This window comes from Mesocricetus auratus, unplaced genomic scaffold (assembly GCF_017639785.1).
Source record: "Mesocricetus auratus isolate SY011 unplaced genomic scaffold, BCM_Maur_2.0 Super-Scaffold_15014, whole genome shotgun sequence".
NCBI classification, from domain to species: Eukaryota; Metazoa; Chordata; class Mammalia; order Rodentia; family Cricetidae; genus Mesocricetus; species Mesocricetus auratus.
The window spans coordinates 79042977-79059613 of NW_024429186.1; the positions used below are offsets into that span (position 1 = coordinate 79042977).

The 16637-nt window shown below is 44.2% G+C and overlaps 1 protein-coding gene across 1 annotated transcript in view; it reads right to left on the reverse strand.

Annotated features, from left to right (window-relative positions):
- Positions 1–5540: 5540 nt before the first annotated feature.
- The window catches only part of Ankmy2 (ankyrin repeat and MYND domain containing 2), a 50656-nt gene continuing 39559 nt past the window's right edge, over positions 5541–16637 (reverse strand). Inside the window, exons 6-10 of the mRNA XM_005076218.4 lie at positions 14841–15055; positions 14064–14199; positions 9244–9372; positions 8069–8198; positions 5541–6599 (exon numbers count right to left, since the gene is read on the reverse strand). Coding sequence (XP_005076275.1) covers positions 6418–6599; positions 8069–8198; positions 9244–9372; positions 14064–14199; positions 14841–15055 — 792 coding nt within the window. The 3' untranslated portion in view covers positions 5541–6417. The remainder of the gene's footprint in view (positions 6600–8068; positions 8199–9243; positions 9373–14063; positions 14200–14840; positions 15056–16637) is intronic.

Sequence of the window (16637 nt, forward strand, 5' to 3'; positions counted from 1 at the left end):
GGTGCAAAAAGACTCAACAACATACTGGCAAACGGAAGGCAAGAACACGTCAGAAAAATCATACACCATGATCAAGTAGGCTTCATCCCAAGGGATGCAGAGATGGTACTGCATACGAAATTCCGTCAGTGTAATCCACCATATAAACAAATTGAAAGAAAAAAAACCCACATGAACATCTCACTAGATGTTGAAAAAGTCTTCAACAAAATTCAACATCCCTTCATGATAAATGTCTTGGGATACAAGTAGGGATACAAGGAACATACCTAAACGTAATAAAGGCAATATACAGTAACCCAACAGCTAACATCAAACTAAATGGAGAGAAACTCAAAGCAATCTCACTGAAATCAGGAATAAGACAAGACTGTCCACTCTCTCCATATCTACTCAACATAGGACTTGAAGTTCTAGCTAGAGCAGTTAAGTCAACAAAAGGAGACCAAAGGGATACAGATAGTTAAAGAAGTCAACCTGTCACTATTTGCTGATGATATGATAGTATACATAAGTAAACCCTAAAATTCTACCAGAGAACTCCTACAGCTGATAAATACCTTCAGGATACAAGATTAACTTAAAAAATCAGTATCCTTACTATATATAGATGACAAACGGACTGAGAAGGAAATCAGAGAAACATCACCCTTCACAATAGGCACAAATACCATAAAATATCTTGGGGTAACTCTAACCAAACAAATGAAACGCCTATATGACAAGAATGTCAAGTCTTGAAAGAAATTAAAGAAAATATCAGAAAATGAAAAGATCTTACATGCTCTTGGATAGGTAGGAGCAACATAGTAAAAATGGCAATCCTACCAAAAGTAATCTACAGATTCAATACAATCCCCATCAAAATCCTAGCATAATTATTCACAGACTTTGAAAGAGCAATACTGAGCTTCATATGGAAAAACAAAAAACCCAGGATGGCCAAAAATATCCTGTACAACAAAGGATCATCTGGGAGCATCACCATCCTGGACTCCAAGCTCTACTATAGTTCGGTATTGGCATAAAAACAGACAGGTGGACCAATGGAATAGAATCAATGACCCCGATATCAACCCACACACCTATGAACACCTGATTTTTTTTTTACAAAGAATGTAAAAATATAAAGTGGCAAAAAGAAAGCATCTTCAACAAGTGGTGCTGGTATAACCGGCTGTCAACATGTAAAAGAATGCGAATAGATCCATATCTACCACCATGCACAAAACTCAAGTCCAAACTCAAGACCTCAATATAAATCCATCCACACTGAACTTCATATAAGAGAAAGTGGGAAATACATATGAACGCATAGGCACAGAAGACCACTTCCTAAATAGAACACCAGCAGCACAGACTCTGAGAGAACAATTAATAAATGGGACCTCCTGAAACTGAGAAGCTTCTGTAAGGCAAAAGACATGGTCAACAAGACAAAAAGGCTGCCCACAGAATGGGAAAAGATCTTCACCAACCCCACATCTGACAGAGGGCTGAACTCCAATATATACAAAGAACTCAAGAAACTAGACACCAAACTACCAAATAATTCAGTTAAAAAATGGGGTCTAAGCAGACAATTCTCAACAGAATAATCTCAAATGGCAGAAAGACAATTAAGGAAATGCTCAACATTCTTAGTCACCAGGGAAATGCAAATCAAAACCACTCTGAGATTCCATCTTGCACTGATCAGAATGGCTAAAATCAAAAACACCACAGACAGCTTATGCTGGAGAGGATGTGGAGAAACGGGGACACTCCTCCATTGCTGGTGGGAGTACAAACTTGTACAGTCACTGTGGAAATCAGTTGTACAGTCACTGTGGAAATCAGATGTACAGTCACTGTGGAAATCAGTATGGCGATTTCTCAGAAACTTAGGGATCAACCTACCTCAAGACCCTGCAATACCACTAAATGGACAATACCTAGGCAGAGGAGGGGCAGGCAGGGCTGAAGGGCAGAAGAAAAGGGGAGCCAGCCAGCCAGGGGCCCAGCTAGACAGACACAGAGGAAGGAGGAGAGCAGGATGGACAGTGAGGTAAACGAACCTAAGGGCAGCGCATAGATTAATAGGAATGAGTTAATTTAAGTTAAAGCAAAAACAGGTAGAAACAAGACTAAGCTAAAGCTGAGCATTCATGATTAATAATAAGTCTCCTTGTCTTTATTTGGGAGCTGGCTTGTGGCTCAAAGAAAAGTCTAACTATAAGCTTCTCTGATGACGACAGAGCAAGGCACTGATCTAAGAGTATAGTAGAATGTCATTGGGATTCATTTTATTACTAAGCTCCTTTAGTAGAACAATAGTGTTTGGTTTTACCCTAGGACTCTGGGCTATCTAGTCTCAGACTCTTGGTCACCCAAGCAGTACTGGGTATGGGTTCCATCTGGAGGGGGCCTTAAGTCAAATCAGATATCCGTTGGTTACTTCCACAAGTTTGTCCCACCATTGCATTAATGTATCTTGCAGGCAGGACACAGCTGTAGGTGTAGGTCAAAGAGTTTGTAGCTGGACTGTTTATGTTTCTCCGTTGCTGGCATGCAGAGAAATTTCTGGTACCAAGAACATGAACCAGTAGGGCTGGCGACTGTAGGTAGGCACTATCTCAACCTCTCCATGTTTTGTGAGTTGTATAGGTATTGTCTTTAGCAACAGGACCTTGCTATCAGTTTGTGGAGTGCAGCCTACAGCCTTGACAACACCCAGAGAGAGAGGTTTAGGTGTCCCCATTTGGCCAAACAACTCAAAGAGTCCGCGGCAACATGCACAGGGCCTGCACTAGTCTGCACCAGAGGAGCTCCCAGACCTGAAAGGAGAGTGGGCACATGCCCCACCCTAATCCAGATCTGAAAGAAGAGTGGGCACATGCCCCACCCCTAACCCAGAAGCCGTCTCTAACTGATGACTATTTACAAAAGAAAATAGAAAATGGTCTCCAAAGGAGTCTCACTGGGGAACCAAACTACCCTTAAGGCAGTCAACAGTAAATGAATTCAGCATTGTCTTTGGAGGTTTCTTATTTCATAATGTCATGTCAAGGCATTTTCTTTTTTAAGATTTTGGGGGGGGGGTGTTTCAGGACAGGGTTTCTCTATGTAGTTTTAGAGCCTGTCCTGGCACTGGCTCTGTAAACCAAGCTGGCCTTGAACTAGCCTACCTCTGCCTCTGCTTCCCGAGTGCTGGAACTAAAGGTTGGGTCCACTACCACTGCTCTGCTCTTTTTAAAATTTTATCCTTTTTATCTTTTACTTTTTTTCCTCCTGCAGTTATTTGTGATATATATATATGTATATATATATATATATATGTATGTGTGTGTGTGTGTGTGTGTGTGTGTGTGTGTGGGTGGGTGAGTGTGTGTGTGTGTGTGTGTGTGTTATCATTTCTGGTTTTGTTTCTATGAGATTCCTGAGGTGAGTGGACATGTGTGTTTCTGTGTCCATATCTGTTTGTTGAACCTTTTCTTGAGCTCTTCTCCTTCTGTTAGCTTTGTCCTGTTGCAATGTTTTGTTTTATCTTATTACACTGTATTTTTTTATTTATCCCTTAGAAGCCTGTTTGCTTTCTAAGGAGAAACAGAAAGTAGGCAATCCGAATGGGAGGGGAGATAAGGAAGAATTGGAATGGTGGGGGATTATAATTAGAATATTATTATAATTTTTTAAAATCTATTTTCAATAAAGGAAAAATATTTTTTCTAAAGCACATTCTTCCATACTGGGCTTTAAAAGTTTTACTAATGGAGGGCTAACTTGCTATGACTGGAAAGTACTGCTTTAAAGAGAATTAATTTAAGCACAAAATAGAAGCTAAGACCCATAAACTAGATAAAATTCTAGTAAAATGGAACATACCATTAGTAAGAGAATGTTTAATTCTGCTTTTTTTTTTTAAAACAATGGATACCCAGAGGCTGACTGAAGTGAAAACTTTTATCTCAGGACCCATTGGGAAGTCATGTGAGTAGGAACCAGACATTCCTTGTGTATAAATAAAAACCCCTAGTATAAAAGACAGTTGTGGCATGAGAGATGCTCTCTCAGCCTGGACTCTTGGGGGAGAGCCTAGGCCCTGCCCTGGATGAAATGACAGACACTGTAGATCCACCATGGAGGGCCTCACCCTCCCTGGAGAAAGGAGTAGGGATTGGGGGGGGGATGGATGGAGAGTTGGTGGAAGGAGGGGAGGGAGAGGGACCTGGGATTGACATGTGAAGCAACCTCATTTCTAATTTAAATTTAAAAATTAAAAAAAGACAGTTGTGGCTAAAGGTTGGGCCATGGGATGAGACAGGTCTAGCCTAAGCATACTTGCTTCCCTAGGCTTTAGTCTCCTTCTGGGTAAACTAATAATAATATGACCTCACAGAGACTAGATTTGGTATATCCTCCACTTTCCCAAATTCACATACAAAAATGAAATGCACGGTGATGGCATTTGGAGTTGGGGGTGTTTTGAGGAAATCAGGTCATGAAGATAAAGTCCTTATGAGTGGGGTAAGTCCTTCCAGAGCTATTTTGACTCTTCCTCCACAAAATGGTAGAGCAAGAAGAGTCCAATCAAACCAGCGCCCTGACTTTGGACTTCTGGATTCCAGAACCCTTAGAAATAAGTATTTCTGGTTGAAGACACTTGGTGTGGGGTCACTTATAAGCTCAAATGGGCCAAGACTACCTGATGTATTAGGGTCACCTGAGAGTCAACATCTAAAGATAAGTACCTATATTAGGAATAACATAAGGAGGTGCTCATGCCACTGTTCGGGGGGCAGATGAGTTGTAATTGTGTGGTGTGGCTACCAGTTCAGATCTGAACTCATGTTGCTATCTTGAGTTTGCAGCACAGGGTGGGTAGAAGACTGCAGGGTTTTCTCGGGACTTCTGGGGAGTGGGGTGAGTACTCTGAGGGTTTCCATGCTGCAGGTCTCTTCATCCCTTAATTCTGGGACACCTGAAGCAAAAAAAAAAAGAACACCCAGAGGACTCACCAAGTATCAGTACGTGGATTCCAGGGTTCTTAAGCGGGCTGCCGGAGCCTAGCACAGTGTGCAGCTGACAGCTCGGTGAGGAAGGGATGGAGAAGACAGTGTGGGCAGGCATTAAACATGTTTAAAATGCAGGGAGTGCTGGAACATACGCAGGGGTCAGGACAGCACATCCACACACCAGACTGTTCATCCCTGTGCAGACAAGGCATGCTGAAGGACTACTTCATTTTGCAAGGGAATCTTTGTGCGACTGACAAGTTTAAACAGATGCTTAACTTTTTAACAGCGAATGTACTCATATTAAATCATCGCTGAACGATGATCACGGCACATGAGAGGACAGGTGTGCTGGGGCTGGAAGGAAAAAAACGGCAGGAAGGAAGATTAGGATCAACAGGACGCAGGAAGCTGACCCTCTGGGTAAGGGGAGAATCAGTGGCTTTACACACTGCGCAGCCTTAACTCCACTCCCCCACATCCGCTCGCCATCGTATTGTTACCATCTCTCACGTTTGACCCCTTGACACAAATCGTGAGACAAGATGACCTGTGCACGTGGGTAGATTTATTTAACAGGAAGCTGAAAGACAGCACCTTAGTCAGACATGACACTCCAGCTTGCCTACACGTCACACACGCTAAAATGCAGAACGGGACATTCTTTAGATGGCGGCTGTAAGTCAGTTTCTGGACAGGACGAGGCTTCTGAAAAGCTGGTAGGGAGATGAAAGTTGAGCTTTTGGAGAGAGTGCGGTGCGGTGCGCGAGGTGGTTTTACAGGAAGTGTGTGTACGGTGACTCCCCAGTGCTTGACCCAACCTTTCTGAATGGTCAATGCAGCAAGACAGGCAGGTTCTAAGTGCTCTGGATGATTTCCATTTGAAGAGCAGCAGGCTAAACAACGGCAACGGTCTCTGAACATCGAGTGTTCCTCATTACAGCTCGTATGCTCAACTGCAGGACAGAAAGCAAGTACTCAGATGTACTTTATTTGCAGGTAAGTCTTGCCTTCTCCGACGGCCCGTTTCTGTGCCTGTGATTATTTTTCTCTAAAGGTCACTTCTCATTCACATGTTCCCTGTTCTTTGTTCCCTAGAACCTAGATCTCTTCTTAAGGGGAGTTTATTTTCCTTTGTGTACAATCACTGGGGAGCCATAAAGGGAACAGACACGGTTTTGCGTGTGTGTGTGTGTGTGTGTGTGTGTGTGTGTGTTTTGAACAAAACCATTTTCCGCAGGCATGCCCGTTTAACTACAGACAAGAAATGAACAGGAAATCAAGGTGTTGGGGGGGCCTTGCTTGAGAGCCCCTACTCTAGGGATGTGCAACCCTGCCACTGTGCAAATGGAGATACATTCACGTGAGTCCTGCAGCTATCTGCTGGGCGAAGGATGCCCATGCTGGCCGCTGTTGACAGCTTTTACTCCTCGGACAGCTGTGGCCCTGCGGGAGCATCCTGTGTGCTGGCCAGCCCAGTTTCACCTCCAGGCTCGCGCTCTCCTTCCACAGAATCAGCAGGAGTGGAAGTTTCTTGGGAGATGCCCACTTTAGGCTCTGGTTGACCTCCATTAACATGGTTAGAGTTGGCATCAAGCTTTCCATCTAATAAAAAGAAAAATGCATTCATTGCTATTCTGTGCCACACAGTCTGGCAATGTTATTCTGTTAATCAGGGTCTCTACATGGGCAGAGTATTACTTTATTATAATCGTCACCATTGCACCCAACAGTAGTGACCGATTACTTTATTATAAACGCACCCGTCAGTAATGACCCCGAGAAGAGGGGTTGAGCACTTGTTCTAAGCTTCATGGTGGTAACAACAGCAGTGGCTTCACAGAATCCAAGCCCATGGCTCTAAGTCCACAACTCTGCATGAGCGTTGTTTGGGGTCGACAAAAATCTGCATGTAATTAACTTGATGGCCTTGAGAAAGTAACTGCCTGGATATAGTTAATGTTTATTGATAAAAGCCTACCCATTTTCTGTCCTCCACACAGTATAAAAATGCTTAGTCTGCTCAATGGTGGCACAGGCCTTTAAACCCAGAACTCAGGAGGCAGAGGAAGGTGGATCTCTGTGAGTTCCAGGCCAGCCGGATCTACAGAGTGAGTTCCAAGACAACCAAGGCGACACAGAGAAATCCTGTTTGGAAAACCTTAAAAAGAAAAAGTTTGATTCACAGCAAAAAAAGGCAAAATAGGAAGGCTAACTAGTTTCTCAGTGCCAAATGTTTCTTTTTAAAAATAACTTTGTACAATATTTCAGTTATGCCAAATCATAAAAGAGACACACTTCATGAGTAGACACAAAAGTGGCTAGGAACAGTCGACTGTACATAGCAAATGTTTTCTAGCGATACAACACACTTCCAAAAAGGCAGGATATATTCCCTCCCAGGGCTGGGCAGGTCCCTGGAAAATGAGAATCACAGTAGAAGCAAGTCACAGTTGCAGAGGAAAAGCAGTTACTTAACTCTCCTGAGAGGAAAGGAAAATGAGTAAGTAACCCATTGCTCTCATGCTTGCGGAGTGGAGTGTGGACATCAGACCTACAGCTTGGCCTTTAATTATGAATAAAGTATAATTTCATAATATTGAACTGCAATTAAAAGTATACAGGCAGCTGGGCGTTGGTGGCGCACGCCTTTAATCCCAGCACTCGGGAGGCAGAGGCAGGCGGATCTCTGTGAGTTCGAGGTCAGGCTGGACCGACAGCCTGCAAAACAGAGAAACCCTGTCTCATAAAACCAAAAAAAAAAAAAAGTATAAAGGCTTCTAACTTTAAAGCATTCTAGTAGCCATCGGGGGACATTCCAGGTCTACTCAATGACCATAAAATCCTCCACAAGTGACCCATGAAGACTCCCATCATTCCAGGGCAGGCAGTCAAATGTGCAGTAACTGTATCATAGATCGCTGCTTGCCAGTGACATCTCAGCTAGCTGAGTTCCATGTAGCGTCCCAAAGCTGGTTACCCCTAAAGGTGACCCAATTCCTTTGTACCCAGTGCCACTGAGCCTTTCTTTCTCTCGCAAAGGGACCGCAATAACTCAACGGATTTGTACATACTCTTTTCCTCCTGGCTCATATGTTTGGCAGCTTCAGACTGTTGCTTCTCATAAACGTCTTTCAGACTCTTACACATCTTCTTATGTGCAAACCAGTGTGTCTTCTGGCAGGTCTGGTCACAATATATTACCTGAAATCAATTACAAATTGGTTTTCATTTTAATGATTAGAATTGCAGCAAACATTAAACCAAGAACTATTCTATGGTCTTTCCCATACTTCAAAAAACAAAACAAAACTACTACGTGTGCTTGTATATAATACAACTGTGTGTTGGTCCAAGGGCCCACAAAAGACTTTAGTAACAGGCGTATTAAGAACCTGCGGCCCCAGCATTTGGGAGGTAGAGGTAGGAGGTCAGGAATTCAAGGGTGGTCTCAAAAGAAAACAAAACTGAAAAGCTCAAAAGAATCCTTTTGCATTTCTGGTTGCCCGCTTGTTCTAGTACAGTCCTGGGAATATGTTCAGATGTCAACTGCCCCAGCTGAAGGCAGCCTGCCACAGATGTGAAGTGTGCTATGGACTTAAGCATTGCTTTTAGAGGGCTTTCCTATGTGAGGTAGTTCTTACACCCTAAGCCCTGTTTCCCACAGAAGGAAACAAGCCAAGGATGCAATTTAAGCAGGTAGAGCTGCAGAAGCAGATGCTGAGGTCTCAAAATAAGTTGGAGAACTTCAACCTTGAAACCAACAGATTAACGCTACCTGCGGGATCCAGTCGGTACCAGACACGTACATGTGTGCTGGATCAGGATGTGAGAAGAACATATCAGATGTGTACAAAGAACTCTAGAAAATGGGAGAGTGGAGTTCTTGGGATTGTCATTTGTTGGCAGAAGGGCACTAGACTAAAGGGAAGAGATGATGGAGGACGGAGAAATGGAATGTCACCCATTTGTGAACTGTCCCAGTCTGGGCTTTCCTATCCACGTCCCAGTGCTCTCTGACCTACTCTCTCTCCTCCATCCTCTCATCTCTTCTTTACTATGTGGTAGTGAACCCAGAAACGAAGACTCACAGGAAGGTCTCTTCCTGAGCTGATGTTGAAGATTTAGATGCTATGTTCACTTATTAGCATTCATTCTAAAACTGCTACACTTAGGCGATGCTAGATCTCAGTTGTCAGCTTGGAGCAATCTTCCCTCCACATCAGTGGAGTCAGAATTTCACTCTTACCATTTTGCAAACCGAGCATCTTTTACTTGCTCCTTTTTCTCCACAGGTGGTGCAAAACTCAACATCCACAAACCCCACTTGTCCTGTGATGGCTTGGGTAAGCACAGAGAATGCAGTTGGATCCGATCCCTAGGAGGGTGAAGAGGAGAAAATAGCCACTGAAATCCCCATGGAAGACCGCAGAGATATCACTGACACATGGTGTTGACTAGAAACAGTAGCAGGGAAGAAACCACTAATGTTCACGATAACTCAGACTCTATTATAAAGAATCATCCTTTCGACTGTACCTTCTTCTACACAAGTTATATAACAAGTAAGGTACGACCTCCATAAATGAGAAAATACAAGCATTGACAGTTAATATTATCCAGGAGATTCATGCTAACATTAGAAACAGAACAGTGAATTGCAGATTTTTTTTTCTGAGAACTGACATTAAGTCAATATCGATACCCTATGGAATAAACACAGAGCCCTCCCTAATGTCTATCTCAACTCCTAAAGCATTGTAATATACTTTTAAATGTTCTAACCTCTTTAATAAACATACATGTAACTGCATCAGATTTTTATAAAACATGTAAAATTTATTGTTATGGGACTGCTAAAAAAACAGGTTGTAAAAAATGTATACAAGACTTTAGGGAGAAAATGATAAAGATATATATTTATCTACCTGAAGCAAAACTACTGAAACCTTTCTAAGATAAGCAAATGTAACAAGATGTTCAACTGATCTTGTTTGCTATCTGTTCAATGTTCTGGATTTTTAAATTTTGCACATTTATCCCCAAGTAAAGCTTTACCACTTTCCCAAATTCTCATCTGAGTCTTTGCCTCTTCCTTAAGAACAACATTCCTTACTCTCTTGTATACTGAAGAAAGTCTAAGAAAATAGTCAGCAGATTCAAGAATTTTTAAAGCCGCTTTCCAAACTGTCACGTTCCCAAATGCAAGAAACTTTCCATGTGGAAGGGCCAAGGGTTTTCTTTTGCAATAAATGAAGTACTAAGGAAAAGTTGGGCAAAATGAGCCTAAGTTGATTTCATATTTTATGAGGATTTAAGGCACACGGCCATTGTCCTCAAATATTGGCAGGCGCCCTGCTTGCTAAAATTGGAGGTCTACCCACTTAGTTCATACTCTCTCAATCAGAATTCCTGAGGCTGTGATCCAGGAGCCTACATTATTAATACCCCTGGTAATACTAATATATACTAAAAGTGTCAAATTGTGGGCTTAATATTATACTGAATCTTTATAAATCTATGTATTCTTGCTGCATAGGCAGATCCTGCCAGTGGTGGTGGCGGGGCACAGATAAGATATGCAAAAGGAGTCTTGTATCAGAAGGTAGTTCTGGCGCATCAATGGACAGGGCATGGTATATTCAATGGACATCACAACCATGACATTTTCATGTTTCAGTATCTCTTTACAAAACTGAGACATGTTCATTGTGAAGACGAGAGCTTTGTGGGAGCCACTCAACAGGTGCACCCTGCCGACTGCAGCTGAGGATCAAACGCATTATATTCTGCTGAAAGTATGGCTGCGTGTTAACTACCACTAGAGCACAGCATACATGCGAACTACTGCTAGAGCTCAGTGTACATGTGAACTACCACTAGAGACAGTGTACATGTGAACTACCACTAGAGACAGTGTACATGTGAACTACCGCTAGAGACAGTGTACATGTGAACTACTTCTAGAGCACAGCGTACATGTGAACTACCACTAGAGACAGTGTACATGTGAACTACCACTAGAGACAGTGTACATGTGAACTACTTCTAGAGCACAGCGTACATGCGAACTACCGCTAGAGCTCAGTGTACATGTGAACTACTTCTAGAGCACAGCGTACATGTGAACTACCACTAGAGACAGTGTACATGTGAACTACCACTAGAGACAATGTACATGTGAACTACCGCTAGAGACAGTATACATGTGAACTACCACTAGAGACAGTGTACATGTGAACTACCACTAGAGACAATGTACATGTGAACTACCGCTAGAGACAGTGTACATGTGAACTACTTCTAGAGCACAGCGTACATGTGAACTACCGCTAGAGCTCAGTGTGCGTGTGAACAACTGTACAGTGTACATGTGAACTACCACTAGAGACAGTGCACATGTGAACTACCACTTCAGAAAAAGTCATCACAGCACAGAAGAGCAAGCACAGAGCTTTGCTGCCACTGTCGTGTGACAAGAACTCTCTTGCTAAGTGAATCTTGCCGTCTGCACTGCTAATCAGCCTGGAAACAAGCAGGGTGCTTTGATTCAGATGCCACTCTGAGGGAGTCGGCTGTGCTGAAGCAGCCTGGCCTTACAGAAGGCTGGGCTCAGAGCAAGGCTACTTGGAGCGGGCCCCGATGGAGTTAGGCTGCTGCAGTCTACCTCTGGGCATGCGGAGGCTGACGCCAGCAAATACTCTTCGCCGTGCAGCCCGTCAGGCCTTCAACCACTAGTGACCTGTGCCGCACTACCTGGATAGACACTCCCGATAATAACTCACCATACTTGCTCCTCAGCTGAATAATACGGCGTCTGCTTGACCTAATCCCTGGTAGCTAAAACAACAGGCCCGCCTACTAGGCCCAGCTTGGAATATATAACTCTTACAGGAGAACAATCTTTGAAAGAGATCTTTCTAAATGACATTTAACACCGTGATCTCAACTTCATTACTAACCTTTCCTGACGAAGTAAATGGCCAGAGAAAATGTTTAGCATCATGCTGTATAAGTTGTAATAACCCTTCTTTGTGGGGCCAACGTGAAATGCTGACATGCCCCGACTCAAAAAAAAAAAAAAAAAAGAAAGAAGAAAGAAAGAAGGAAAGGAAAGACAAAAAGAAGGAAAGGAAAGACAGAAAGAAGGAAAGGAAGAAAATTCTCTAACTTATTTGTATGTGTGGGTGCGTGTCAAGGTTGCACACGTGGAGGTCAGAGGAGAGACAGTGGAAGCCTGTCCATTTGTCACAGACCACACATAACTGACTTGTCACCACCTCCATGCGTGGCAGGCATGAACCAGTTTCCTGGAACTAAAAGCACAAATTTTACCTCATCTCTCCATGTGGGTCTCTGTGATCAAAATCGAATTTTCAGGCCTGGTGGTGGGTGCCTTTACCTTCTGAGCCTTCTTGCTGGCCCCATAAACAGACAGCTGATACTTTGAAAAGCATGGTTTGAGTGTGTGTGTGTGTGTGTGTGTGTGTGTGTGTGTGTGCACGCGCGCGTCATGGCATACCCGTGGAGATTGGGGACAACTTAAGAGAGCTCATTCTTTCCTTCCACCAATGGACTCAAGGACTGAACTCAGGTCATCAGCTTCTACCTCTGAGGCATTGAGGTATTGAACACCCGGAATTGCTGGGTTTGCAGTTCTGATATCTCTCATGGAGGAGATACAATACCAGTCACCACTCACCAGTGCTGGGGACTCTGTAACAGCCACTGCTAGTCACTCCTCTGACATAACCGTCCAAACTTCTCACCAACAGAGAGTAACTTAGTTTGCAGCAGCAGGATATACATAAGTCACAACCTTTATTCCACCAGACACATGTGCAACCCAGAGTGGTCATGTGACCCAGATTTAAGTGGAGAGTGTGTGGGGAGCATCTTCCCCTCAGGGGTAGACTCTTGGTTCTTTCTGCCTGCCTGAGGGGGAATGTGTCCCGCAGGAAGTGTCTGACGCCTTGCAAGTCTGTGCCCACAAACAGGCACATGTGAGCCTGCGTGGGTGAGGAGGATGGGGCAGAAAGATTGGCGAGTGGGAGGATCCCCTAGTTCATTCCTGAGCCATCGGGCCAGCCCTGGTCTGCCAGCTTTGATTATTTGAGTGTACGTGAAGACATAAACCCTTAAGTTTAAGTGTTGGCTGGAGCTTACTGTGCTCATTCACAATAATTCACCTTCACAGTCTGCTACCTAATCTTCTCAAAGCCCAAACAGCCAACAGCCAGCTGCGTGAAAACTTCGTGAAAGGACCGGGAGTTTGGCCTGGACAAACTACGGTCCAAGTTCCATCGTTCTGCCTGGAGGAACTGGAACCACTTCTATCATGATTTTCTACACTGAGGATGGCAACACAGACTACAGCAGGGACAGAGAAGTGAACCCAATTGCCAGAGGGACAGAGGAAGCCATGCGGTCGGGACTACATCAGGCTAAAGGCCAATTCAGGGTTTGATTGATACGCCTGGAAAAGGGTGACTCGGCCCGGCTAAGGTGACCAGCAAACTATTCAAAACAAGGAAAGCATGAAGTGTCTTGTGAAACAGTACTTAAGCGTGACAGAAAGACTGTAGGTGATTTAAGAAAACAACAGTGACGTTTGCGTCCTGCAGCTAGGATATACAGATTTTGTTTTTTGTTTTTTAAGTATGGAACATTCCTAACTAGTGGCACTAGGGTTGCACAGAAGAATCAGGGACACTTTGAGACTGTTCTCTGGAACCACAGCTGGCCGTGTTTTAGCTCATCCAGCCTGAACTCTGGAACCTTACATGATCATCTATCTAGTCTAGAAATTTCCACTGGTAACTTACATGTGTGTGTGTCTATCCCTCTGCAGATGGGGATCCAACCAGTACAGCATTCACAGAGGTTTAAAATCTGTTTCCTTGACAACTACCTATTTTCCCATGTAGGGAAACATTGCCAACTTATTTCCAGTTTTGCTCCTAAAATTTTCTGGGAGCAATAAAAACGAACAGTAGGGAGAATGAGTCCTTAAGACGCGACAGGCGGTGGCTGGGTCTTACTGGACAGTTAATGCAGGAGGAGCCTTACGATTTCCACTGGAGCAATGGTTCGCACCAGCTGCTGGAGGAGGGTGGCTTCACAGTACGGAAATTTCCTGATGCTTTCCCTGATGAACTTTTCCTGGTACACTGGGAAGCCGTCAGACGCTCGGCCTTTCAACAAGCTGAAAGACATTTTACAAACAGGTCAAGTGGAGTCATCAAAGCAATTCCCTCCCAGGAGGACCCCCGCCCCCAACGCTTTCAGCAGTTTCCTGTTCAAACTGTCAGTGTCTCCCCAAATCTCAGTCTAGACTGTCATTCAGACTGAATAGTAGGCCTGGCCACGATTCTAAGATCTGACTACGGCAAGCAAAGGTGACACATGCGTCAAAGGACTGAGCACTGTCCTCGGGCTGGGCAGCTACTCAGACCCAGTCAGCTGTCTGTAGGAAGAATGAAAACCCTCAGCCAGCCACGCCCTCATGACTCAGTTCCTTTCCTCAGTAAAGCTACACTTCAGTTAGATCCCTACGGTCAGAGGGCGAAGGTCGCGCTCAGCCCTGCCAGGCGTGGTGACAGACACAGGAAGTGCCAGCGCAGCAGCCTATGAAGCGGTAAGCTTAGCCTCATCACCTGGACCATGTTCCTCGAGAGTAAATCAACAGTAACAGCAACCGCATCGCCACAACTCTGTCTGACAAAACTCTGCCTGAGTCTGGTATGGCCCCTTGTACCTGGGAGGCTAAATGTGACTCCCGCAGCGTCAGTTTTTACACCAGGAGGCCTGCCGAGCAGCTTTCACCTGGCGCGGCAGACGCGGTACCTTTTGATCAGGGTGTCCAGCTTGTTCTCGCCTTCCTTGAGGAAGGAAATGCATTTCTGAAAGATGCAGCTGAGGTAGTGCATTTTCACAGCCAGCACTTCATTCATGTCTCTCTGCTTCATGCACTTCTCGCAGATCAAATCCATCACCCTGTAGCATTTGCCGAGAGCGGCTGCTTCCGCCAGAAGAGGGTTCTCACTCACGAGCATCACAACCTAGAAAAAAAAGAGACGGAACGCTGAAACCCCACGAAAGATGTCTCCGCGTACAGAGAGGCATCGGGGCGGCTGAGGCTGAGACTGACCGGGATCTTCTCAGAATCACAGTTACCGCACGACTCCAATCGGAGGGCAAATTGCTACTACTCTACGTCATGAAGCGAAGCGAATATGGTATTAGGAAATCTCCTGGCACGAAAACTGAAATGTGGTCTGTCCTCTAACCATGCCTACCAGAGCACAGTGCAGAACCGTGTCTGAAAAGAGCTTTATAAAATGGTAAGTGTGCCTGCACAGCCGCTCATTACACACACGAGAAAGCAACGCCTTAGTTAACATCACTAAACTCAATAATCTTGAGCTGGCTCTTTGGAACCTATTCCCATCCTGGGATGCCACACCCAGCCTTGATGCAGGGGGAGGAGCTTGGTCCTGCCTCAACTTGGTATGCCACGCTTTCTTGACTCCCACAGGAGGCCTGTCCCTTTCTGAACAGAGGAGTCGATGGGCAAGGTAGAGGAGAGTTTGGGGGAGAGAATGGGAAGAGAGGAGAGAGGGGAAGCTGTGGTTGGTATGGAAAAATAAATGAAAATTTTAATAATAAAAATTTCCCACAGGCAAATCACAACTTAAGAATGACCCTGAATTCCTGATCCCCACCCCCCACCCCCACCCCCCCCACCCTCCGCCTCCACAGCCCAAGTGCTGGGGTTACAGATGTGCACCGCCATGCTCGGTTTATGACGCACTGGGAATTGAACCCTGGGCTTCCTGAACACTAAGCACATGTTCTATTATTAAGCTACATCCCCAGTCCTCCAATAGTCACAAGGAAATCAGACCTGTACAGAAAGAAGTCTAGAATTAACTACATTTCTTTGTGGAAACTTCCCTTAAGAGAAATCCAATCCTCTGCAAAATGCAATTATATTAAAATGGAAACCAGAAACAGTTTTGAGAGGGAAAGAGCAGAAAGTTATACAGTCTTGCACATTATGAGTTTTACGTTTCCTATTTATGCACTAATTAAGCCCAAATGTAATGTAATCAGAAGTGCTTTAACGAGCTTTGCTACACTGTCTATTACTTGAAGTTAGTCTGCAGGAGACCATCTAAAGATGGCTGATGACCCACTAAGAATGAAAGCGTGTGCGATGTGGCCAGAGTGTGCGCAGTAGTCAGTACGTGCTAACCTACGTGTTTCAGCTCAACCCCTGTGCCAGGGAGGAGACTTTGTGGATTCGCTTCAGACATGAAGGAAACTCATCTGTGAATTGACACGGTAGCCATGTGTGGCTTTCCTGCAAATTTAACATAGAGTTAAGGTCAATGAGAAATTACTTTTGGCACTAATCAACATATATATATATATATATATATGTATACATATAAGAAAATATCAAGTATTTTCTTAAGATCCAGCACGTTAAAATAAATTACCAGACTTCATGAAGTGAATGAAATTGAATCCTTATTAGCAAACTGGCTGAATATCCTCCCTACCAAGCAAACATAAAATGTTAATCTGTGGTGGCAGGAGAGACGGATGTCTCAGTGTTTAAGAACACTGGCTGCTTGC